Source organism: Tremella mesenterica (genome assembly GCF_000271645.1).
Source record: "Tremella mesenterica DSM 1558 unplaced genomic scaffold TREMEscaffold_4, whole genome shotgun sequence".
NCBI classification, from domain to species: Eukaryota; Fungi; Basidiomycota; class Tremellomycetes; order Tremellales; family Tremellaceae; genus Tremella; species Tremella mesenterica.
In genome coordinates, this window is record NW_006711228.1 from 1,541,862 (window position 1) to 1,565,948 (window position 24,087).

Here is a 24,087-nt window from a genome sequence, read left to right on the forward strand (position 1 = left end):
TGTGTATGGATATACGGATAGCATACTGAGTAATTGGGCAATTATGACTATTCTTGTTATTCGAAATCTCACAAGCATAAGTCATTGTCCTGACATTTGACCAAGTAGACTATTGATCCGGCATGATTTCCCCCGGTTCCGAAATAGGACTCTCTTCCACTGAATTTTGTTCTTCCTCCGCATCTCTTCGTTTCCCACTGACGGATGAATGTCTGACATCCAAAGTAGGAGAGTTGGAACTAGACTCGGATGTAGTGTGCTTGATCTCATCTTCAATCGGTTTGACTTGTTCGTGGGGAACTTCAGAGACAAGGTGACTTTTGGGACTGGTGCTCCCGCCGCTATTCTCGGTCATATGTGATCCACTGGGATTCCTTTGACCTCGATTTGTGTCATTGGGAGGTCGGACGTTACCACATCGATCTTTACCATAACTGATGGTGAGATTCGTGTAGTCTGAATGACGTTTGATCCCTTGAACGGCTTTTATAGCTGCTGCAATTGACGAGCTGGTGGTCAATACTTTTTCTACAGATTCCCTCCAGGTTTTCCCCATTGAGACGTTGTGGTGTCCAGTGGGGACGAGGTGCAGAAGGAGTGCTAGGAAGGAAGGAAGGAGGATATGATCAGAATACCGAATAAACGTACAAATTGACAAAAGCACAATGTTTTTCTGGGAGATAATTGATTTGTTCAATATCTCCAAACCCCTCGAAATCCGCGGTGAGCTTCTCCTTGTGATATATATCCATGTCGGGTATCTTCCCGATATAAACGTTCCTACATGCTCCCATTTCTATACCCCTGGCCACATCATCCGACATCGCATCCGACATTTTCGCCCATCCGACAGTTACCAAGCGACCTCGTATATTAAGTTGATTGCTCCGACCATAATTGTAGAACATCTGTGCGGCCTCTGGTTCGACAAAAGTGACAAAAGCGATATTCTTTTCCCGAACGAATCGGATTTGCTGGAGGATACCAGCTCGGATATTGTTACAAACATCTTCGTACGTCGTCTCTGGGTCTATCCGACCCAAGAATACTGTCCGTATCCCATGTCCTTCGAAAGAGTCTCGTGGATAATTCGGATAAGATCTAGGTTGTGACATGAATCCAGGACTTGCGAGATCGGAGAAGAGAGGACTGTTGAATATGGTCGGAGTGAATTCACGACTGATAGGTTGGATAGGAGAGAAAGGCATGAAGGGCGAAGCGGGTACACCACCGAGATGATGTGTGATGAGTGTCTGGACGGCCGATTGTTGGGCTTGATGAACTGCTGCTTGTTGAGCTTTGGGAACGTATGCGCACCGATCCTGTCTCTGTCAGTTCAGACTGAATGCTGACAACACCGCAATCACCTTTCCAAAGTTGACACTTTGACCTTCCCACCCGGGCTTTTTCGGGAGATCATTGACGACCTGATCATGTCAGCTAGAATCGTTAGCATCATTAAAGCTTACCTTGATCGCAATGGCGATACTGAGGAAATGGATGAAGGCGCAGTTCTTGTCCCGCACGACTTTGACCTGATCGATAGGTCCAAACTCTTTGCTGAAGTAATCTCGGAGCGTCTCTTCATTCTCCTTCTCGGACAGCCGGCCAATGTAGACGTTTCTGGTAGCTTGATGATCCCTGACCGCCGCGGCGATATTGGGAGGAAGATGTGATTGCTGACCCCAACCGATTCGAAGCGCTTGTCCATGCAGTGCGAGCTTCTTGACTTGAGCGTCGGCGTGAAATGCGGCGGCAGTGGCACCTTGAAGGAACGATATGAAGACGCAAGACTTGTCTTTGACCAGGTGAACACGTTCGATAGGCCCAAATCGAACCAGATTCAGCAGCTCGTCAACAGAAGCCTCTGTAGGGTCAGAATTGTCTCATCAATGAGGACACCATAGAGACTCACCGGGAGGAAGACTGCCCACGTAGACGGTACGACCTGTAGTGTTTCCGGACAAAGCAGCATTGGCAGCAGCCGCTGCTGCGGCAGGTCCATAATTACCCGTCATCTCTCTCCGATCAAGTAATGGGGTAAGCATTTGTTGCACAGGAGAGGCCTTGAACCGTCAGCTTCAACCCATATCTACCCTTGTGTACACTCCATCCGGGCTCTTGTCTAGGTCTCTGCCTTATTTATCGGGTTTCTTCATTCTGCGTACATGTGAGTGTAAGGGAACATGGCTCACCATCATTTGTGGAGTGTAAGCAAAAGGAGTCATCGGCGCAAACCCTGGTGTCATGGCCGTAAAAGGTGTGTTTGGCATGACAGCCGATTGTCCTAGGGGAGGGGTTTGCATAGCACCAAAATTACTGCCTCCTATTCCCCCAAATCCAGCCAGAGGGTTGATAGCAGAAGGTAGAGACGTAGCCGACATGTTCGAATTGCTCAAGGAAGGCTGTTGAGAGTAATCGATGTTGGGACCCGCATGGTTATTCCCAAACGCCGAAGGTATACCGATACCAAGCCCTTGATCGTTCGCTTGTGCGATAGGGGTATCTCTTGCTTCGAGCCGACGAGATGGAGGATTACTGGGTGTCGAAACGGAACGGACAGATGAATTAATAAGAGTTGGAGATGGGTCTAACTTGGGAAGAGGAGCATTAAGAGTGCTATGAGGAGAAAATGAAGAGTCCAAGCTCTGCTGAGTATCATCAGCGCGATCTTAATGAATGTGATAAATGTTCACACTATCCTTCAAGGTCATCCGCTCATAATTCATAAGGGCGAACACGCAAAGGCGGACCACATGATGGATATGGAGTATGGTTGCAGAAAGACATGGGATAGAACAAGCATGAGGAAGGGAGAATTGAACCCACCTTGATCGGATTCTCCGGAACATGGGTCATGACACCGGGACTGTAATTCGGAAAGAACTGATTGAAAGGCGATGCGAACGGTTGTCTAAAGTTTCCAGTACGATTAGCCGGTGTGGATTGAACTCCATCGTGTATCTCGTGCGATCCTGTCATACCTGTTGAAGGGGTGGCCAGACTGGTCGAAGCTAACAATGTACTCGGGGGCGAGACAGGTGGCATAGGTGCGATAGACTGAGCTAGGGCCATCTTTCAAACTCGCTGGTGAGTGCTTGAAATCGTTGCGAACGATAACGAAGGATAGAACAAGTATGAACACCTTATGACTGAGGACAGAACGGTACGAAGGCAATCTAGGAAATTGGAAGGTGGCGATGGCGGTGATTATATGAGATGAGCAGGGGAGGAAAACACTCCTTTTGCGGAATGTGAAGATCGGGTGAGGTCGTAAAGTCAGACAAAGTGGGTAAAGAGTATGTTTGGGAAAGGAGAGATGAAGCTATAAGGAGAGTGTTTATACGATGACGAGGATTTGAGTAGGAGGAGGAATCGAATTTGAGGGCGGGAGGATGATCTGTGAAAGACGATCAGCATACATCTTTCTCCCTCTTCGGAATTGATTTTGGGATCGGTGTCACACTCACAGGTCGATTGCCAGTCTAGCAAAAGCAAAGCTGGGTTGTAACCTAGCTACCCAAACTGGAAACAGAACAGATGAGGTCAGAACAAATAGGCAGAGTACGAAATGTAGAGCCGAAAGAGGAGGGATGACATGAGAAAGCACAGAGAGTGGTCAGTGGTCAGTTGGCAATGGCGGGTGGTGGTGATGCGTCCAAGCGAGGAAACGCGTCCGTCGTGCCTGGCCATTCGCGCAGTCCAGCCATGCCAGCCATGTCTTGCCACTACTGCAACATTCCCTCATACCGTACAAATATGGTCCCATGATTCCAGGGGCTAGGGGTCAAGTCTTTCGACGACCCAGCATGCAGCATGCAGCACCACTCTCGTATGGTCATAGAATACATGCCAGCTACCTAAACGGATGCAAGGATCTCGGGCTCGACAAAGTCACCAGTGCTCTTGATAACAGTGGCACCTGTGGCGCTCTGTTCGCCATCAGCTCATATCGTTCTCTGAGATGCGTTCAACTCACATCCATAGCCTCGCCATGTTGCTCGAGAAGTTTTGACATGTCCATCTTTGGAACTCTGATGATTTTGGCCTTGCGAATGTAAACGTTGTGCAGGGGGAAGATGTTCTAGAATACATCAGTTTCGGCGCTCATTCAGTTTTAGAGACTCGACGCACTCTGCTAGCCTTCTCAATTTCTCTGCCTATAGACTCTGGCACAAACTTCTGAACCAGCTCCTTCAAATCACCACCCTCAGCCTCACGACGCATGATCTCGACCATCTTAGCACGAATTTCACGGATCTGAGAAGATTGAGCGTAAGTGGTCTTCTTGACCTGGTTGATGGCACGTTTGGTAAAGCCAATGGAGAAGAGTCGGAGAACGTATCCATCGGTGGTACGGACATCGACGGAGGCCTCTATGAGGGTTTGCCATTTACGGACGATGGAGCGGAGTTTGTCGGTGGTAAAGTCCATACCGAAAAACGACGTCAAGCAGTTCTTGCCCTGTTCTTCGTCAGCAATTGAAGATTTATTGCACGAAATGTGACCACTCACTGAAACATCCTCAATACGGAGCTTGATCTTTCGGAAAGATTGCTCCTGGTCGTTGTTGAGATCGGCGAGGGAGAGTTCAATCACACGACCTTTCAAGGAGTCATTGGCGTTTTCTGGTCATGTAAGTATGCGCAACCTTCCCCTCCTTCCACCACGCCCTCTACATACTTTCTGAGGCATTCTTTGAAGATGTGTTATAGGGTCAGCGGAAGAATTGAAGAACTCACTAAGACCCTGTGACCTGTTGACAAGGGTCTTTCCCACATTTCGAACCTCAAAGAAAGAAGGTGCTTTGATGTCATACCATTCTGATGTCCAGAGCCAAGGAGGCAGTACACAAGACCAGCATTCCACGACGTGTTCAGTTCGTAGACAGTAGAGGGGAAGAAAAGGCGAAGTTTGTGAGTCGATGAGGAGCAAAGTGATTGAAAGATAGGGATAATGTCAGCGACACTCAAGCATCAACGCAAAGACCAACCTTTACGTGAGAATGGGTCCACAACCTTCTTCTTGATACCTTTCTTGCCCTTACTGAGACGCTTATTCTTACCGACAGCCCTTCTACATCAGCTTTGGATCGTGTCTAGTGGAAGTAGGCTCACATTTTGTTGATGCAGTAAGAGGCAACACCTCAGCGTGAAGTCGAGGTTGGGGAGGAGGGGCGGAATCAAAATCGGAGTTAAGAAGAAAGGGGGCAAGTGGCAGCTTAACTCCGAAGCAATTCTTATCTCCGATTCCCTCTCACAGTCCCGTTTGACCGTTTGCTCAGTCATTGCATGCCAGAATCCAGTGCCTAGCTAATGGCACTTCGGAGGAAATAAAGCTGAGATGCATTTGTCGCAGAGCAGTCAGAGCACCCGTTGCATTCCGTATTTTTCAGACCTGCATGTTGGCGATTTCCTACAAGATGATAGTGTACGCCTCATTGACCAGTCTTCCAAATTTTATGAACCTAGATACTCAACTTTCGGATTTTCTTCGATCACCAGACCTCCATGACCCAATCACTTCCCAAGACTTCTCACTGCAAAAGATCCTCCAAAGCCTTGTTCTCGTTCGCTTCTTCCTTCTTGCCAGGACTTGAGGCAGTGATTGATCCAGTAGCGGAGACCTGGGTCGGCACAGGACCACGAGAATTGGATGGATTGCTAGCGCTTTGCCGGAGACGTTCTGGAGAGGCGAGACTGGGTGTGTGAATGGCGCTGACATCGGCGGACGAGCTGAGATTGGGGGATGCGAAAGAGAGGAGGTTCCCTTCAGAGTCATATTGATTGATACGCATCTCGAGTCGTTTTCCAACAGGTGTATGACGCATGGACGGCAAGACGGGCATGATCAGACCTAACAGCTGCAAGTCAATCGGTATAAGTCATCTCTTAGGTTGGACACTCACGCGAAGTCTTTGTGCACGATCGGCCGCTTGCAATGCAGTCTGGTGGGTCAGTAAGTCAAGTTTGAGAGGAGAAGACGACACACTTGTACAGCAAAATTCCCAAAAGCATCTCTCAACAAGGAGGGGATCTGATTTGTTCCGTCAGGTTTGGGACCGATGATTTCGTCTATAATGGCAGTGCGGTCGTTTTCGTCTGCATGATTGAGGGCTTTCTCTACTACATTGGAAGCGAACTTGTGTCGTGACACTGACATCAGCTTCGACCGGTAAGCTATGTTCGTCACTCACTCTCTTGAATCTGTGGCAACAACTTGTCAATGACTTTATGGCGATCTTCAGGGATACCCTTGTCTATGATGCTCTGCACAACGTAATCTAGAGGTGAGCTTCCACATTACATTCAACGGAACATTTCACTCACTTCCGAACTGATCCATTGTAAATTTGACAGTATGAAGGTGCATCTCATCAATGAGAGCACGCGTTCTTTCCACAGGCAGGTTCTCAAAAGTCTTCTGCAATACGCGACAGCCGTATGGGTGAGTTCCGAGTTCCAGCACATGACCGACGAAGGCTTTGGTCACAAAATCGGGAGGATCAAGAGTAATCAGTCGCTCAATCGTCAGTCGTAAGCTCTTCTGAAGCAATGGTTCCGACTTACTGAATTACATGGTTTGCGTTGCTTGACTTGACACATTCCAGAGTATGCGGACGTAACTCCTCCACCAATACATCGCGTTGCTCTGTAAGAACATACTCCAAAGCTTTCTGCACAACCTGATGATCAGATCGCGTTGACAGACACTACGGTCACTCACCCGACAACCATACATCTGCATCGACAGCTGCAAGACATGCCCTTCCATCTTCTTGGCGAGTCCAGCTTTTTCTGTTTGATCACACACTTCGAAGAGTTTCTGAATAACGTAATTTCCGAAGACATCAGTCATGAGTTGATACACATTCGGCTCCAATTCCTCTAGGATTTGTCGACGCTCAGCTTCCGTCGCGTTCTCCAATTTCTGTTGAATAAATCTCGAACCGTGTTGATCACCACAAAACTCGGCGAGCTGGCCTTTGATTTCCTGTACAGTCAGCTTGCCAGAAAGGCAGGTACACAAATGACTTACGTGTAACTCCCATCTTCTCGTGATTTTCGTCAACCTATAGTCTTCGAGGAGGGCGTTACGGGGTTCAAGATCGCGACGTGCTTGAGGTCCACGGGCCTGAGGATGAGACAAGGGCGAGTATGGGGTGTGCATATATGTGCCAGGGGGTATAAATTGACCTTGAGGAGTCATCGGCGCCATCGGAGCATAGGCAGAAGTCTGAGGGGTTGCGAGACCGTAAGGCCCGTGCGTCGGCGAAGTGACAAAATCGTGACCGAAATTTTGCAACGGTTGGCCCAAGCGATTGACCTGCAAAGGTGCGCTGTAGGACGGAATCTGCGATGTCAGCTTTGCACAAACGCATAGAGACTTACAGTCGTCTCCCGTTTTCTCTCCGCCTGATATCCTTGGTTCCACATTGCACCCTGTCGCTGATCCTGATAAGGATAATACGCTCCTCCCTGGTTTTGCGATGTCTGCTGTGGTATCGGGGCTTGTTGGTGGGGGGGACGGTACACGTTGGATTTGGGAGTTTGAAGCTGTCGATTGGGAGTATGATACGCTTGTTGATTCTGCGACGGGGCGGGCTGACGTTCGGTTTGCTGATGATAACTTTCGTACCCCTCATATGACATGGGGGCTGGTATTTCGGAAGGAACGCCACTGTAGGGATATGTCGCAGCTTGATTGTTGGTCGCAGAAGAAAACCCAGAGTTATCATACACGGGTCCAGTGGGGTAATAGCCGTATTGGGAAGCATCGGGACCGTAAGGATTGAACGCCTGGGCACGTGGTGTGGTCGAGTAAGCGTTGGACAAACCAGGATTGTTGTTATAATGTTGTTGATCATCGATGGAGATCGTTCCCAGACGAGATGTGAGGTCGTCTGTCACGTCACCTCCAACAGGGTGGGAGTGAGGCGACGACATGTTCGGCGTCGTTTTGGGCGTGTCTGGAAGGACCGGATCGACTGGAGACACCAAAATGACACTTGTTGATGGCTGACGAAAGACGAGCGAGAGAGCGAGCGTATCTACTGGGTATATCCAAGGATAAGGGAAAGGGGGACAAGTCGGATCGAGGTCGACAGGGCGGATATCGGGTTGACGGACAGTTTTGAGACTGACGGCGACAAAAGCAATATCAGCCAAGCGGAACAGCAAGGACAAGGTGAAAAACGACAGCAGATGAGTGAGATCGAAGGGTGTTGCACAAGAACGGGGTTGGCTTCTTATGCACTACAACCGAGAGGCGAAATCTTGAAGAAGAGGCACAGTTGACGGAAATGTTCAAAGACCGAGAAGGCACACCCAAACAAGGGATTAATGATGGAGCAAGATAGAGAAGAGAAGAAAAGAACAAGATATGGGGGGAGAGATAGGGGCCGAGTGTGTACGACAGAGAGAGAGAGAGATGGTGGGTGGGTGGGAGGAGACTGAGAACAGGGAAGACGTGTACGATAGAGAGCACGCAGCCCCTCTGACTATAGACGACAAGACCAGGATCCTAGCTAGGAGATTGAGGTAGGAAGAAGCTCGCCACACGAGAGAAAACTCGAGTTTCGACACGTCAGACGGCAAAGGAAGGGGAAAGGCGGCAGGGCAGGACAGGCGAGGTTCAAAGGACAGGCAAAGTAGAAAAGCGACGGCCGGGACATGGGAGAGCGGGGCCGAGAGAGAGTACGAGTCCGAGGTCCGAGCGCGGTGAAAGTCTAGGGTTTGACGATGAGAAAAACACGAGGCTAAGCACGGTCAAAGGACTGGACGCCGATGAAGCTAAGCTCGGAATGGTAACTGTATAGATCGAGAGATCAGTGCGGAGGACGGATCAAAGGAGGTGGACGTGGGGGCAGTTGCCGAAGTCAAGCGTGAGACCAGAGGGCAGAGGGGAATGAGCTCGTCACTGGCAAGAGAAAGATGGGATCGATTGGGGATTAGCTGGATTTGACACCGAGCCATTCAAACGATCGCAGCCGAGATGGAGGCTTTGATCCCAAGAAGGGTACTGGAATGAAAAGAGCATGTGGGGTTCTCGAATAGAGTAAACAGATACTCTTGCCTCTTTCATATGTGACAACCCTCTTTTCTTTCGAATCGAACCCAATCTGCGCCCTCCGTAGTGTCCTTTTCATATCATCATCAAACCCTAAACCCTTGCCCCACTAGAGTGGGGTGGGAGACGACTGACGACGCTCGATGAGAGTGTGGCAGGACAAGCAGTTCGGGACAATCGGGAGAAAGATGACGACAGATTGTTTCCCATTAAAGGGGATGAAGAGAAGAAAGAAGGAAAAGGGACATGAGAGTGAACGAGTTCGGATTATGGTAAGGGTATAGGGGATGAATTAAGACTTTTCTCAACCTTTCAAGGTTGGTGTGACCGCTCATGGTTCTGATACCCAATGGTCTAACTAGTTCTGAGATCGAAGGACACGACGCCGTCAATCGGGAAGACGAGAAAGGAGGATTCGAAAATACTCACCTGTTCAACTCGAGTTCAAGTTCCGTTCCTCCTTCGAGGTCTTCCATTGGCGCTGATGTCATCTGCTTCTACTTCGACCACTCCTTGGATGACGGAGTACGACGATGGGGCGAAGCGATACTTTGGAGGTAGTGTGAGAAGAAGCGGATATGGATAATCTTGCGCTGGGTGTTCTATTGATGGAAAGGATGTGTGGTTGGCGTGCGTATGAAGTGATGTTTCTTTTTTTGATTCTTCTAATGCACCGTGTCTCGTGATACTGATGTCGTCAATTGCTATGTTGATTGTTGAAAGTTGATGCTTTTACTGATTCTTTTCACAAGGATATTCACAAATCTTCACAAGTTGGGTGTTAAAACGGGGAGAGAGAGGTGGTCCTGAGGTCAGAGGTTAAATGTCAACGATGATGATCGAGAAACGGTGTTGCGGTGTTTTAAATGAAACATCAGGCTGCCTTTGCCTTTCTTCTCTTCGATTCATGGCCATCATAGAAGCCTCCGATGCTCCGCGGTCCGAGCTTCGCATTCTTCAGCGTACCACGGAAAAAGGCTAGAAGTGAATAAGATGTGTGTCAGGGATAAGCGTTCCTGCCATCAAACTGTAAGCTCTTTCTTTCCGAGCTTCTAGTAATATGTCAAACCATTGGAAGTCACTCACTATGAGTTGGTCTCACTCTGGATCTCCAAGATAGACGAAGCGAGTGACTGCTGATGATCCTCGTCAGAAGGAAAAACTAGCTTCGAAGGATAGAGAAAGAGAAGGAGTTCCGTGTCACGATAAGACGTTTCAATTAGCTTGTAGCATGATATCATACTTGCCAATATGACTCCTCCTCTTTTCCGCGGCTTCTCCTACCCTGATATCCGAAGGAGGGATGCAGGCGGACGAAGAGAGCAGGGGAAAGAAGCAGAAGAGGAGAGAAGACGCCCGGGCCTCCCATCATCGGATGCTTTGCTATGTGGCGAGTGGGTTGTATCTCGGTCCATCTTGTTTTTGCATTAGCATCCCACTCAAAGTGGGACTCCTCCGGCAGGCGATAAGTCGACATTGCAAGTAGGATGAGTCAAGAAAGAGAAGAGAAAGAATGAGAGGGATGATCGGGGCCGGAAGAGATTTTGGTGTTTCCCGTCCGAAGGGCATTCATGTGATCGAATGAGGTAAGTTGAGGCTCATGGGCGGTCACTCATCCACTTCATGCGGCTGAGGTAAGAGAATTGCTGGTGTTTCAATGCCCTCAATGAATCGACGGCATTTAAACAACTAGCAGAGCTTTGAACACGTAGATCATCGGGTGGATGGTGAGTCGTTTCACTATCCCCAACTTCTTTCATCATTCCCCCTTAGCCAATAAGCTCACTTTCCCCTTCCCATCTTAAATGGGGCGGCTAGAAGTCCCTCGCCGTCGTCGAGATCGTCGACCCACCTTGCTTGTAGCCAAAAATATTGCCTAGTACCGGGTCCGTCAAGGAGGAGCGAACATAAGGACGCTCTCAGATGGAAACAATCGACGTTTGAGACGGATTCTCTGACATGCAGATGAGTACCACACTCTCATTTTGTCTCCCCCTGTCATTGCGTCATCTGAACATTCGGCCTGGTCATCGCAGAAGGATTCCTCGACCTTTTATTGGAATAGATCAATACACATCCATACGAGATCTACAACAACCCATCGCACGGGCCCCTTCCCAAGGCCGCCGATCTACGGACCATAAATGGAAAGCTCCTTCATTTCTTCTAGTACGGCCTCCACCTGTCCATCCAACGCGCCATTCGCATAATCGTCCCGAATATTCTCGCTGAAATATCTGTCAAAAATTAGCCAGCGGTCAACATAATAAGTCATGACTTGCCTCTGCACGCCTGCTAATTTATCATATCCCTCTTGGGCGAATCGAAGTTGACAGCGGACCATGGCTTCGAAGGAAGGATCGAGATAAGCTAGAATATTAGTTTGGCCGCGATCTCCACCGCCTCATCCTTTTTGACCTCGAAAGCTAAGAACAGGACAGAAACCAGGGAACTTGTGAGAAAGAGGGGAGGGAGAGGGAGGAGACGCACGTATCCGTAGATCGAGCAACATGGGAAGCTCAGATATCAATTGATCGTTGAGGAGGTTGAAGATGTCACGAGCTTCGTCATGCTCCGCCTGGACCTTTGGTAATTTGGTAGGATCGTCTGAAGGCTTTTCTATCATCTTTTTCATTTTCGATCTGGCCGCATCATAGTCTGTCATCTGATTCTCAGCAGAATGAATGTCTCTGACTGAAAATGAGCCAACCTTATGATTACGCTTGACAATCGCTGCATTGATAGCTGTGTAATATGAATTGAGCTTGCCCACTGGCTCAAGCACGGTTGCTCTGAATGGGGCGTCCTTTCCATCAGCAGCATGACCAATCCTGACGACTTGATGAACTTACGAGTTCTCGACCGACACCAGCATCAAGTTCGTCCACTGCAGACTTGTAAGCATGCCCCGCCATAGCTCCCTATAATCCGTGAGCTAGATCCAGTGAACGCCGCTAGATGACTGACGTCGCTGGTCCTGTCGGCGGTGTAGAATAAGGCAACCGTTTCGGCTATACGAGTCTGTGATCCAGCCATAGCTACTTGTCAGATTCTCTCCCTGTACTTAGTAGCGCATTTTACACACCTCGCATTGCGTCCAAATAGGTTTTGGCTTCCTTCTGTAGATTATTGGTTTCTTTCTCCATCCTTCCACATCAGCAAACCCCAAGTTGAATAAGAACATTACCTCACTGTTTGAACCGTCTTTCCTCTTCTGCAAATTCGCTATCATTGGTCCGCTCAATTTGGCCCGTTTTCTGCATCAGGGTAGTGCTCGCCCTGGTGGCGGCTTTCTTGAACCTACATTGGGGTCAGCTGCCGTGAGAGATGACGTCTGCGTATGGATAGAGAAAGAAATAAGACATACCCTCCCCTGTGACATGATCAGCTTGCCTCAATGAGTATCGAAATCATCAACTTACCAGGACATTGTGTTGTGATGATAATCGTAGTTTACCAAGTTGAGAGTGTGACTGTGGCGAGAGAGGAAGAAGTAAGTGGGGAAGTTAAAGTAGGAGGCGATGGAGGACGAGCTGCGCTGTCACTCTAGCGGCGATCGCCGCGCTCTATCCTTCCCCATCTTTAAGAACCCGTCTGCAGTTCAACTTCTTACCCCCTTCAATCTGCATATTACAATGTCGCGGCATCGTTTTGTACGTGGCCTTGATCTGGATGGTAAGTTTGAAACAGACTGATTTGAAAACATCGATGGCTGACGTTGTAGAGGAGCGAGACGTTGCTGAGAGAGATGATACGGACGATGGCATGACCCCGGAACAGCAAGGTCAGTCTGTCTCGCCACGCAGATCGCGTACTGAACAGGGATAGAGCAGATGGCAACTTCGATGCCAATAGCGAAGGCTTTTCTGAAAGATATAAGGCCTCCAATATCGGACGACGCGATCGCACAGTCGCTCTGGCATTACTGGTTTGATGTGGACAAGGCCGTCACTTGGCTCAGAAAGGATTGGGAGAAGAAAGGTCGGTCTCTGCTCTTTCTCCTTCATTCTCACTCAATATGTTCTACCCCTCTCAGATCAGACTGAGGCCTCATGATGGTATATTGGTGATTCTATGGTTCGAGGTCTACATCTCCTTCACTGCAACAAGGACGAGCTGAGCCTGGGTTCCAGGCCAGCCGATACCGATCGAATTGCTCCCTTGTCCTGGTGGACCTCGCCAAAGGCCTCATCGACCCTCCCATTCTGTCACCACCAGTGCTGCACCCGATTCCGCTATGAAAAACCTTTCTATCAATACCACATCATCCCAATCATCCTCTTCGACTCACGAAACCGAAGTAACACCCCCTGCACAAGAGTCAAGCAAGCCAATGTCGAAACTCGCTTTACTGGCCCAGAAGCGTAGAGAAACAGCTCAAACGTCGTCTTCCCCTTCTTTCCAGTCTGCTCCAGCAGTCAATCAGCCCCTGACTTCTCGTCCAGAAGCACCATCCCCCAAACCTCTGTCCAAATTGGCCCAGAAGATGGCAGCCGCTCGTGCATCGAAAACCCAGCCGGGGACTCCAGCTTCCGATACCACCGAACATCGGTCTGCGGGGATTGTCTCGACCATGATGAGAGACGTAGATCATGCAAGCCATGACGAGCTGTATCCAGCTCCTGGCTCCACCTCAAACCCCATCATGGCTCCCTCCGCGTTTTTCAACATCCTTACGAAGTCTACACCGGCATCTGCACCATTTCCTCAATTCACTTACCACAACCATATACCCACCGTATTCGACGAAGACGATCTCATCAGACGTATCCACGCCGCTTTCTCAGACGCCGAGAGCCCAGACGACATTGTTCTACGCGCGCGTCAGGGCCGAGCTGGGACAGCGGCAGCGGACACGACTATCAAAACTCCCATACGAGAACCACCCGAGAAGCCTGTACCGAAGGGCAAGCGGAGAAAGCCATAGTGTCATGCACATCTCTGCTACCTGTTGTCTCGCAGGTTTTGACATTCTCATGTTCTCGACGCTGACTACTCATAGTTGCCAAAGCCTCTTCACCTGCCACACCTTCTACACCTAAGTCCGTCTCACAGCCTGGCAAACCTCGAAGCCAACCCGGGAGTTTGATCAAATCCGCGACTCAACCAGGAACACCACGCAGTGTTCCTAAGCCAAAAGCATCCAGTTCAGGTAATCGGACACCTACCACTCCGGGCCCGAGTGGATTATCCACCGCGCGACAAGATCTGGAAGGTTTGCACTTAGGTGAGAACGCAGATCAAGCAGACCTCGACAGGGAGAGGGAAAAGTTCAAGGAGAAAACTGTGGTCAGCGTGAAGCGAGAGGATCTCATTGCCAAGGTCAAAAGGGAAGAAGCGGAATCCGGGAAGCAAAATATGAGTTTGATCGTGGTCGGTGAGTGCATAGCTAGTGAACTGGTCTGAAACAAGCTTACAGGGTAGGACATGTTGACGCTGGGAAATCGACTCTGATGGGTCGGTTATTGTATGACATAGGCGAATTATCCGAAAAGGAGAAGACTGCCAATGAGAGAGGTAGCAAGCGTGTAGGCAAAAGTAGTTTTGCTTTTGCCTGGGGCTTGGATGCTTTGGGTGATGAAAGAGATCGGTGCGTCCTTCACCGTCTTCTGGATGGTCGTGCTCATGTCGTTAGAGGGGTCACCATCGACATTGCTACCACTCACTTTTCGACTCCGCATCGCAATATCACCCTTCTTGACGCACCTGGGCATCGTGACTTCATTCCGGCCATGATCTCCGGAGCCGCGCAAGCTGATGTGGCCTTGTTGGTTGTTGACGGCTCCCCCGGGGAGTTCGAAGCTGGTTTTGAGCGCGGCGGGCAGACCAGAGAACACGCTTGGTTAGTTCGAAGTTTGGGAGTCAAAGAAATAGTGGTCGGCGTCAATAAGATGGACTTGGTACGTGATGCCAAATCAAATCAAGATCTAGCACACTTATCTGTCTAGGTGGACTGGTCACAGGATCGGTATGACGAGATCGTCGATTCTTTGAAACCCTTCTTGGTATCTGCTGGCTTTACCGCCAGCAAGACTGTTTTCCTCCCTTTAGCCGCTATGGAGGGTACGAATGTCCTGGTCAACGAGGATCCGCTATTGAAAGCATGGTATGATGGTCCGACTTTGATCGATACATTGGGTGAGTACCTAGATTGCCCCCCTGCTATCATCGCGTTGCTCATTTGCAGACAAGGCCGAAGTGCCCGCACGACCCTACGAATCACCTCTTCGAATCCCCGTATCAAACGTCTTCAAAGGTCAAACCGCTATCGCTTCTGGCGTGGCAGTCTCAGGTCGATTATGTTCTGGTGTGGTTCAGGTAGGAGATCGTCTTCGCGCGATCCCTGGAGATGAGGTAGGTAGTGTTAGAAGTAAGTGTTTGTCCGTCGTCACCCGTCCGAGCTGACGCTTCAGCTATCGAGGTGGATGACGAGTCTGCTCCATATGCCACCGCGGGTCAAAATGTCACTTTGTATCTAGCGGGTATCGATCCGATACATTTAGCTATCGGAACCGTCCTCTGTCCTCCTTCCCAACCTGTGTCCTTGGTATCGAAGTTCACAGCGCAAATACTGGTATTCGATCTTCAGTCACCCATAATCTCCGGAACACCGGTATGTAACATCTCTCTTCATTTTCATGATCAGACTTGACGTACAGGTCGAGTTATTCCATCATTCTGTCAACCTGCCCGCCACCATCTCGAAGCTGATCTCAATCAGCGAAAAGGGACAAGTCACAAGAAAGAACCCTAGGTCAGTTGATGCATGCCTGAGGAAGCGTACCAGCTGACAAGTCAGAGTGCTACAGAAAGGCACGACAGCTACTGTTGAGTTGACATTCCGACCGACTGGCGGTAGTTCAAAAGTACCAACTTTGGCTCTGGAGACAGCGGCGGAGAATAAGGAGATGGGAAGGGTGTTGATCAGACGTGGAGGTGAGACTATAGCCGCTGGTGTGGTGATGGAGATCCTGGCTTGACGTTCTTAAAGTACGCCTCAATCTTGTAGCTGCTTGGTTTGCATTGCATTTTGCCGCTATTCGCGATGTGTTTCAATGCTCGTTGATCATTGTGACACATCACTGGCGATACGATCCATAAAGTGTGTGACGGATCGGATTTGGTTCCGCTTTGCGATTTCGAAAAAGTTGCTCCGTCTCCTGATCTCACCACGAAAAACCGACAATTACTTCGTCAGTATCAGTGATCAGTGAAGCAAGGGGGAGCAAGGTTAGATCTAAGGTATCAAGAGTGGTCAGCCATTCATCATGGTGATGCGGAAGATTGCCAGTCGGGGGCAGTTCAACCCCCATCGAGCTCTACCGCGTATGGTGAGTGGTTCTGAGTTCTCTCTTCCATGCCTCTATACTTTCCTCCTAACCCGTCCATTTTCTCACTGGGAGTAATACATATCAGTACCACCTCACCATCTACTCAAAGTGCTTTTATTTCATGAAATAGTCGAATATCTTTAAATAATCAATCTTCTCCAAGTCTCCTCCACTAACCCCAGTCATGGTCCCTTTCCAACCTTTACAACATATGGCAACAAACCCCCGGATCTCCGACTTACAAAGACAGGCTGGAAATAAAATGGAATAACATGTCACTTTTTCAACGTAGATGGTTGGCTAAACGTCTTACAAGAGGTTATCATGGTGATCAAATAACTCAAACGAGGTTCGAACGTTGGTACCTTCCCGATTCTTTACCGAGCATACGAGGAAAAACCCCTTCTTCTTCTTCCTCTTCTGGTAGTTTGGAATTAAGTAAATGGGTGGAAGGAAGAGAAAGAGCTGGTGGTAGAACTAGAGAAGAGAGGGAATCGAAATGGAAAACAGAAGATTCTAGAGCTCCAGTGGGAAGTTTGATGTTTTCAGAAGTGGAAAGAAGGTTGGATACTTTGATCTTCAGAGCTTGTTTCGCATCAAGCGTTTATTTGGCAAGACATTATATTATACATGGGAAAGTCAAGTTGAATGGGGTTGTCGTGAGTTGTATTTTATCATTGCCCTTCTCAGAATCTTCAACTTTTCTCTTCATCACTGACCCTCTTTCTGCCTTGCACATTCACCAAACCTCCATCTATCTGTTCAGTCCGCTCGCGGAGAGGGGGACTGGGTGGACATAAAATAGCAATGCCCTCATTGATTGCTAAATGTCATGTCATGACAGGACGTGGAGAGGAAGCTGATCGGTTAGGAACGGAATCCCAATACCCTGCTAAACCCAGGAGATCTTTTCTCCGTGGACCCAAAAGCCATCCCTATGTTACAACCCTCTCCTTCCTCCTCAACTGATTCTGCATCCATCGACGACCCATCGTTAACGAATCCAACAGAAGATACAGAGTCAGCTATCCCTACCGCGGAGCCCGCTCCTGAAATCTCGACATCTGAAAACTCTTTACCCGCAGAGTCTCCTTCCGACATTACGTCCGAGTCCAGTGAGACCACTCCCGAACCCGCAACCGCCCAATCAACTGAATCGACCCCATCCACTCCATCCACAAAACCACAGTCTAAACTCGCTCAAAAACCCAAAAGTAAGCCCCCCGCCAATTCACACTTCACCCTTCCCCCTTACGCCTCCCCACACATCTTCGTCCCCGCATATATATTGCCTTCCTACCTCACATGCTCTGCGGTCTACGTCCGACACCCTACCGCCCGACCGGGTTACTCGGAGATCCCCACGCCTTTCGACGCAGGTGGAGAGATCATGAAGTTGAGTTGGGAATGGTTCAGTCGTAAAGCTCCACGGATGCGTAATAGGGTGAATAGGTGGATGAACCCTCAAAGAACGAGTGATAGGAAGTGATTTCGAACTGTTCAAATTCACTGACGCCTTTGAGACTGCTTCAGGTTTGACAGATAGCATCTGGCATGATGATATGCATTGCATCTCTCCTTTTCAGTCACGTGTGACAAGAGTGGTATGTAGATGAAAAAGATGCACGAGACGATGAAGAGATCGAAATGACTATTGTTTTTGTTCTTCTGGTAAGAATTCGGGAACCAATCCTTCTTTCATCAATAACTTTTCTAATTCGCCGCTTTGGTGCACTGCCGTCAGTATCGTTCACACCAGACAACTGTAATGCCACTCGTTGCAAGAGACGCTTCTGTGATTCTATGATTGAGACAAGGAGCGAAAACGATCAGGCGAAAAATCTACCCACTTGACAAGATGATATCGCATCCACCGACAAATTCGCCCTTCACATAGAGTTGAGGTATGGTGGGCCAGTCACTGCTTCGTCAATCCCATACCAGGTCCGATACAAGTACCAACCTATACTCTTTGATCCCTTGTCGGAGTTCTTGATCTTCCAAACAATTGAACGTCTTCATCTTTTCCCTTGGCACTCCCTATTCGTCAGATTCAAATTCATGGAACATCATATCATAGATGACTACGAGACTCGACACACAAGTGAAGGTTGGATGATATGAATGTATTATTGATTCATCAAGTATGCAAACGGATGAAGAAGAATATGACTCACTTGAACATCTAAAATCTGACAAACGGCCCGTGAAAACCCACATTGAGGTTGTTCCGGCGTACCTTTCATAAATACCACCAAGGGGTTAGTATGTACAGCCTATCCATCAGCTCTAAGATCTTAGCAATATGAAAAGAGCCGACATCGTCAATGAGCTTTCTAGCTTCTGCTGACAAATGTCTTTGTTGGGCCAATAAGGAGGTCGATCGGTTTACCTGAAGACGGGGAAGGGTTCGCTAAGCTGAGTCAGCGTCACCAGCGGGGTCATTATTGGTGCTCACGAGTGTTCTCAAGCCTGCACGGGCGAATGACATGTTACCTAGTGTTGCTGATAGTTTATACAGATATGTGGGAGATGTCGGTGATCAGAAAAGAGACGATGGAGAGAGAGGAAGTCGAAATAGGTTGAAGGGTTTTACAGACCGGCGGCAACCGGGGCTCCGAAGTTGGTGCTCAGGAAGGAACCAATGAACGTCCTCTTCAAACATCTCTTTCAGTCTCTGCCTGGATCGAAAATCAAACGGACTGCTTCTCACAGGATCACAGTTCTACTGGTTCACGGACACTTGGATAAGTTACGGAAAGAAGACAGGTCGAAATCGTCCATAATAAGTCAATCAGCTCTCTGAGCATCATGTCACTCTCCCTGCCATACGCATATATCACAGCCAGAGTGAGTTTCCTTTTCCTTGCTCGAAACATTGCCAGTGTGTCTATCAATAATGTTGGCAATAGCTGAGTGTTAGGAACTAGCAACGATGATCAAGGCAAGTCCTTCTGCCGCTCTGAAAGATTATGCAGTGGTGGATGTTAGAGGTGATGATTTCGTCGTGAGTCTCAATCAACCAATCATCTCGAATTTCTCCCTCGTAACCAAGAACCCAAGCTTTGCTCTGACCCTTCCTACCATCATCCCATTTCTGTTACGTCTCTACGCAACATCTTCATACCATGCCATCGGTTTGGTGAGAGCTGTTTATCCATCATGACTCGTCGCGAGATGTTTAATGTCGTACGGGAAGGCTCTCAGCAGACTGCTGATATTGAAGTAGGGCGGAAACATCGTATCCGCTCTCAACTATCCCAGCGAGACATTCCATGACAACGTATCTGGTTTAGTGGAGCGGTTAAAGACAGGTGAGGTGCTTTTTTGACGAAGTCTCGGCGCTGACCAGTAGTACCTAAAGTCATCTTCCGTAAATACGTCTTTTCCTCAGTGAGCATTGCTTATCAGCAGACTGCGCTTTGTCCCAAGCTAGGTGAGTTTCATCATGTTGAACGAAGACCACGGCTCATGACCATTTAGAGGACCTAAAGCTGCTCGGGTGAGTGACGCAGCATGAGTCTATACTCGTCTCTCAGAACCCGACTCTAGGCCATTTCCCGACTTTGTTGACTGACAGATATACGCAGAATCTAGAGCCTCTCTGGTCCCTACTGCTCCTCCCCAACAGATACTCGTGCTGCGTGATGGTTTCTCAGGCTTTCAAGCTCTGTATCGCGTACGCTCTCGTCTGAGTCGATTCGACGGCTGACCTTCGCAGCATGACCCCGATTTGGTGGAAAAGTTCAATAAGTACTATCATGACTGATAGTCGTATGCATGTGGTTCTCCAGTCATGACGAGGTCATTCGACACCGCCAGGATGCATGTGCTTTGTACCTTAAACAAGACGTAGCCACAACCCAAAAAGCTGTCCCTAACAGGCTTGAACTGTTGACCTCCCGATACCGCAACTCAGCTCACAGAGTGAGCCGAAACTAACAGTCGGACGCACTACCAACTGTGCTAAAGGACATTAACTGACACTTGCCAGTTGAATAAAATTCTGGTTTTACCTATATATACTGTATTTGCCTATATCCTCGTCTGCGTTTCCGACCTTGCTCGTGCCCTGCTGTTCTCTCTCACTCGTTTCCTCCTCTTCCACCCTCATGCGATACGCGGTCCTCATCACCGGACCCGCCGGTGCAGGCAAATCGACTTTCTGCACCTCTCTCATCACCCATGCTCAAACCCTTGGTCGAACTGTTCATCTGGTCAATTTGGATCCCGCGGCAGAAAGATTCGATTACGATCCCGCTGTCGATATCCGTGATTTGATTTCTTTAGAAGATGTGATGGACGAATTGGAATTTGGACCTAATGGGGGACTTGTGTATTGTTTCGAGTGAGTTTGGTTTATTTTCTTTACTTCTTTTCAGTCCATGTACCGAGTAATCTACCACATTTCACCGTCCCGTGAGCACGTCGTGCGAATCCCTCATTAATATTCTCACGGGGTTTAGACAACATCAATCACATCTCTGGGTATATACCGTATGAATACGCTGTATGACTACAAGTATACCGAAAATGTTCAAGTGTGAATCTCGAAAAGAGATGGGAGGAATTCTTGAATGACAATCTGAAGGATGGAGTCGAAAAGGAGAAGAGAAATGTCGTTGGACTATATAATAAAATGGGAGAAACGTTCACTCATACCAGATACCTACTCAATAACTTAGATTGGTTAGACGACGAATTAGGTCCATACGAAGATGATTATCTCATTATAGATTGTCCAGGTCAAATAGAACTTTACACTCATATACCACTTTTACCAAGATTAGCCAATCATCTTTCCGTTCAATTAAATTTCAGAGTTTCAGCTTGTTATTTACTAGATTCACAATTCATGCAAGATAAATCGAAATTCTTCGCAGGTGTAATGTCAGCTATGAGTTGTATGTTGGCATTAGGAGTTAGTATGTTATGTGTCATGAGTAAGATGGATTTGGTAAAAGATAAAAAAGGCAGGTTTGGAGGACAAGTTGGAAGGTTTTTAGAAAATGATGTTAGTTTAATGGATGAGAATAAAGGGGTTCATGAGAGGTATCAAAGGTTGAATAAAGCTGTCGTTTCGTTGGTGAGTGACTTATCGATTCTCTGTTTGTTCAATCCTCTCTCTCTCTCTCTCTCTCGTTACTCGTGTATATGGACAATTTTGAAAGATGCGTACGATCGTTCTATTCCCACTCATTTACGATACCTCAAATGACTCGCTCTTCATCCTCTTCGAGCGGAGACCCTTGGTGGCTGCAAATCTCACTATCCTGACTATGTATGATGACCCTTGTTCGGCAAATGCAATCATGACGTGAAACTGACAAACAGATTGAAGACCAAAACATCGTCTCATTCCTCCCCTTAGACGTCTCCGATGAAGACTCGGTCAACACTATCATGAGTCATATAGACAATATGATGCAATATGGGGAAGATGAAGAACCTCGAATGCCAAAAGACATGGACGAGGGTGAGTCTAAACCCACCTTATTGAGACGACTAACTCGCAGGCGATTTCGCAGATGAATGATAAGTATAGCATATTCCACAATAATCTACCCCGTAAGAATGTATACCATGCACATACTACCCATCTCGACTTTCCTAGATCGAAATTCTCAACGAACTGTATCGGATGAATCAGCTTTTGGCTCCCAATCGCGGCTGACTTGAACTCACATCTTCCGGATTGTCTCGCCATCAACCGTTCTGTCCTATATCTCTCGTACAACACCTCTCGAGTTGAAGACTTCATCGCCTGAATGTCAGTCTTCCTCTAATGTTTCATGAGGATCCCACCTTGACATGTGTCCCGAATATGGCCTCGCGCAAATAAACAAAATCGCTTTGCTCAGGATCCATCACGTCCGCTATTCCCCAAGCAAACTTGCGACCTAAAATCTTCTCTCTCGACGGTTCAGGGGAGAATATCGCGTATGGCAAATCGGGCAATGGGGGATCACTCCTAGTCGTGGAGCTTGGAGACGGTGGAGCGCCATTGGTCAAGGGTTTATTGGGAGCATCCATGTCGACATCATACGATTGCTAGACGTCAGCGTCGGGTCGAACACGAGATATCTCATTTACATCCGCCTCCTCGTCGAGAAAGATCCCAAATCCTCTCCCTCCATCCTCGGGCATTGCCTCGGCAAGGTCACGTCGCACAGCCGCTCTGACTTCTGTCAATTGTGATATGGTGAGAGCATCCGCATGAGCCAGCACTGGCAACACATTGGCACGGGTCGATAAACGGTGGATCTTTCTGTCAGCATAGCTGATCCCGAATGGACAACGTCACACTTACAATGTCTAAATCACCTCGTGTCATCTTCGATCTCGATTTTTCCTGTTCGACCACGACTGACGCTTCGTCGAATAAACCAGCTCCTGACCAATCGACATCTTTCACCTCTCGCACAGGGTTGAGCACCCCTCTGGCATCTATCAGATAAACGACTGGATATGAGCTTATATGCAATGTGATTGGGTAGCTCACTCAGATGTATCACCTCATCATCCGCTCTCGCTTTTGTTCTTAACACTTTACTTTCCTCCCTCAAAGTCTCCTCATACCTCTCTTCCAACATCCGCAACAATCCTTCCACTCCACGATTCCGTTCACTCCTCCCTACTGCCGTGTCCGCAAGTTCCAATCCCGGTGTGTCGATAACTCTCACCAAAGTCTTTTCGTAGTCTGGCAAAGAGGCGGTGATCATTTGACTTGACATCCGTTTAGTAGGGGATGGTATCATGGATTGAGGTGCTGTCTGTGGCGGTCCTGGTGTTGTCTTTGCTGACGGTGTGGGATCTTTTTTGTCTGAAATTGATTGATGTGATTCCAAGGAATCTGCCAAGAGTGTGATGAAGCTACAATTTACATCAATTCTGTGTCCTTTGAAATCTCATTTCTGATTATGCTGGGGATGATTTCCATCATCTTACAAAGACAACAAAACCGAGGCAGAGAAACGAGATCAATTAAATCGGATTGAATTGGTTTGGAAGTAATGTCAGGTGGGATTATGTTGAAGGAATGTAGATGTAATGTGACTCACCTGGTCTTACCGACCCCCTTTCCACCAGCAACAACAATATTCAACCTAGTCAAAGCTTTTGCTTTTCTTCCTCTTCTACGACTAGCTACACTCATAGTTCTCTCAGCATATTCAGCTCTTCTTCCACCAGCTGTATCTGGAACAGAAGTAGTAGTACTTATCATACTTTCTCTAGCCCATCTTGCCGCCGGATTTCTGAAATCAGGAGAGACCGTCTGGGTCGAAAAAGGTTTATGAAATTGTACCGCCGCTCCTATCAGACTAGGTTTCCTTCCTCTGGTATTTGGCACCGAGTTGGTCTCTTTGGGATTTGAATTGGAAGGGATGACTGGGGAACCATTAGGTTGAGTAGGTGGTGAGAAGAAAGAAGGGAATTCTTCCCATGCGTCTGGATCTATAAGGGGCGTGGTCAGATCAGGTAAAGAGAGTGAATGACGAAGGATTGGTTCTGGTCGGTTGGGTTGAGTTTGAGAAGGAGCTCTTTTCCTTCGTAAGAGGGATGGCATGGTGAGTGGTCACTGACAACTGAATAATGAGAATAGAGAGGTGGAGAGAGTGACATTGTCAAAGAAGTGAAAGAGGGGTTGAATCTGAGACTTGGATGGATGGGGGCAAGGCTCGTGCGT

At 48.2% G+C, this 24,087-nt stretch overlaps 10 protein-coding genes across 10 annotated transcripts; 4 read left to right on the forward strand and 6 right to left on the reverse strand.

Moving 5' to 3' along the window:
- Nucleotides 1-109: 109 nt before the first annotated feature.
- TREMEDRAFT_43795 (uncharacterized protein) lies at nt 110-2,048 on the reverse strand (the record flags this gene model as incomplete). Its single annotated transcript, XM_007003944.1, has 5 exons — nt 110-509; nt 649-1,322; nt 1,368-1,427; nt 1,470-1,867; nt 1,916-2,048. The coding sequence occupies 5 exons, from the start codon at nt 2,046-2,048 to the stop codon at nt 110-112; spliced, it is 1,665 nt and encodes a 554-aa protein (XP_007004006.1).
- Nucleotides 2,049-3,830: 1,782 nt separating this feature from the next.
- Nucleotides 3,831-5,140, reverse strand: TREMEDRAFT_43796 (uncharacterized protein). The gene is made up of 7 exons (XM_007003945.1): nt 5,118-5,140; nt 4,994-5,073; nt 4,743-4,823; nt 4,516-4,628; nt 4,135-4,464; nt 3,980-4,084; nt 3,831-3,932 (listed from the first exon to the last, which is right to left on the reverse strand). Coding segments are annotated over exons 1-7 (783 nt in total). The 5' UTR covers nt 5,120-5,140; the 3' UTR covers nt 3,831-3,860.
- An 815-nt stretch (nt 5,141-5,955) lies between these two features.
- TREMEDRAFT_29689 (uncharacterized protein) lies at nt 5,956-7,170 on the reverse strand (the record flags this gene model as incomplete). The annotated part of the gene is made up of 6 exons (XM_007003787.1): nt 5,956-6,155; nt 6,197-6,283; nt 6,330-6,541; nt 6,570-6,685; nt 6,727-6,993; nt 7,039-7,170. The coding sequence occupies 6 exons, from the start codon at nt 7,168-7,170 to the stop codon at nt 5,956-5,958; spliced, it is 1,014 nt and encodes a 337-aa protein (XP_007003849.1).
- Nucleotides 7,171-11,130: 3,960 nt separating this feature from the next.
- TREMEDRAFT_71548 (uncharacterized protein) lies at nt 11,131-12,541 on the reverse strand. Its single transcript, XM_007004318.1, has 9 exons — nt 12,486-12,541; nt 12,262-12,369; nt 12,155-12,216; nt 12,037-12,107; nt 11,922-11,990; nt 11,780-11,875; nt 11,560-11,734; nt 11,352-11,439; nt 11,131-11,306 (listed from the first exon to the last, which is right to left on the reverse strand). Exons 2-9 carry the CDS (start codon nt 12,330-12,332, stop codon nt 11,201-11,203), a joined length of 738 nt encoding a protein of 245 aa, XP_007004380.1. The 5' UTR covers nt 12,333-12,369; nt 12,486-12,541; the 3' UTR covers nt 11,131-11,200.
- Nucleotides 12,542-12,704: 163 nt separating this feature from the next.
- Nucleotides 12,705-16,105, forward strand: TREMEDRAFT_71549 (uncharacterized protein; the record flags this gene model as incomplete). The annotated part of the gene is made up of 12 exons (XM_007004319.1): nt 12,705-12,744; nt 12,794-12,853; nt 12,898-13,050; nt 13,203-13,892; nt 14,072-14,446; nt 14,494-14,659; nt 14,705-14,969; nt 15,018-15,207; nt 15,257-15,439; nt 15,483-15,682; nt 15,729-15,823; nt 15,869-16,105. The coding sequence occupies 12 exons, from the start codon at nt 12,705-12,707 to the stop codon at nt 16,047-16,049; spliced, it is 2,598 nt and encodes an 865-aa protein (XP_007004381.1). The 3' UTR covers nt 16,050-16,105.
- Nucleotides 16,106-16,257: 152 nt separating this feature from the next.
- Nucleotides 16,258-17,984, forward strand: TREMEDRAFT_38846 (uncharacterized protein). Its single transcript, XM_007003900.1, has 4 exons — nt 16,258-16,400; nt 16,583-17,059; nt 17,272-17,420; nt 17,616-17,984. Exons 1-4 carry the CDS (start codon nt 16,338-16,340, stop codon nt 17,887-17,889), a joined length of 963 nt encoding a protein of 320 aa, XP_007003962.1. The 5' UTR covers nt 16,258-16,337; the 3' UTR covers nt 17,890-17,984.
- On the reverse strand, nt 17,947-18,939 carry TREMEDRAFT_43805 (uncharacterized protein). The gene is made up of 6 exons (XM_007003946.1): nt 18,859-18,939; nt 18,721-18,813; nt 18,578-18,676; nt 18,364-18,440; nt 18,251-18,321; nt 17,947-18,134 (listed from the first exon to the last, which is right to left on the reverse strand). The coding sequence occupies exons 1-6, from the start codon at nt 18,889-18,891 to the stop codon at nt 18,052-18,054; spliced, it is 456 nt and encodes a 151-aa protein (XP_007004008.1). The 5' UTR covers nt 18,892-18,939; the 3' UTR covers nt 17,947-18,051.
- Nucleotides 18,940-19,088: 149 nt separating this feature from the next.
- TREMEDRAFT_71552 (uncharacterized protein) lies at nt 19,089-20,199 on the forward strand. The gene is made up of 8 exons (XM_007004320.1): nt 19,089-19,250; nt 19,324-19,407; nt 19,630-19,714; nt 19,756-19,773; nt 19,815-19,836; nt 19,884-19,902; nt 19,981-20,079; nt 20,122-20,199. The coding sequence occupies exons 1-8, from the start codon at nt 19,212-19,214 to the stop codon at nt 20,167-20,169; spliced, it is 414 nt and encodes a 137-aa protein (XP_007004382.1). The 5' UTR covers nt 19,089-19,211; the 3' UTR covers nt 20,170-20,199.
- A 313-nt stretch (nt 20,200-20,512) lies between these two features.
- Nucleotides 20,513-21,936, forward strand: TREMEDRAFT_61949 (uncharacterized protein; the record flags this gene model as incomplete). Its single annotated transcript, XM_007004164.1, has 4 exons — nt 20,513-20,748; nt 21,066-21,486; nt 21,735-21,876; nt 21,917-21,936. 4 exons carry the CDS (start codon nt 20,513-20,515, stop codon nt 21,934-21,936), a joined length of 819 nt encoding a protein of 272 aa, XP_007004226.1.
- Nucleotides 21,937-22,190: 254 nt separating this feature from the next.
- TREMEDRAFT_61950 (uncharacterized protein) lies at nt 22,191-23,967 on the reverse strand (the record flags this gene model as incomplete). Its single annotated transcript, XM_007004165.1, has 5 exons — nt 22,191-22,451; nt 22,494-22,664; nt 22,711-22,862; nt 22,903-23,273; nt 23,462-23,967. The coding sequence occupies 5 exons, from the start codon at nt 23,965-23,967 to the stop codon at nt 22,191-22,193; spliced, it is 1,461 nt and encodes a 486-aa protein (XP_007004227.1).
- Nucleotides 23,968-24,087: the final 120 nt, after the last annotated feature.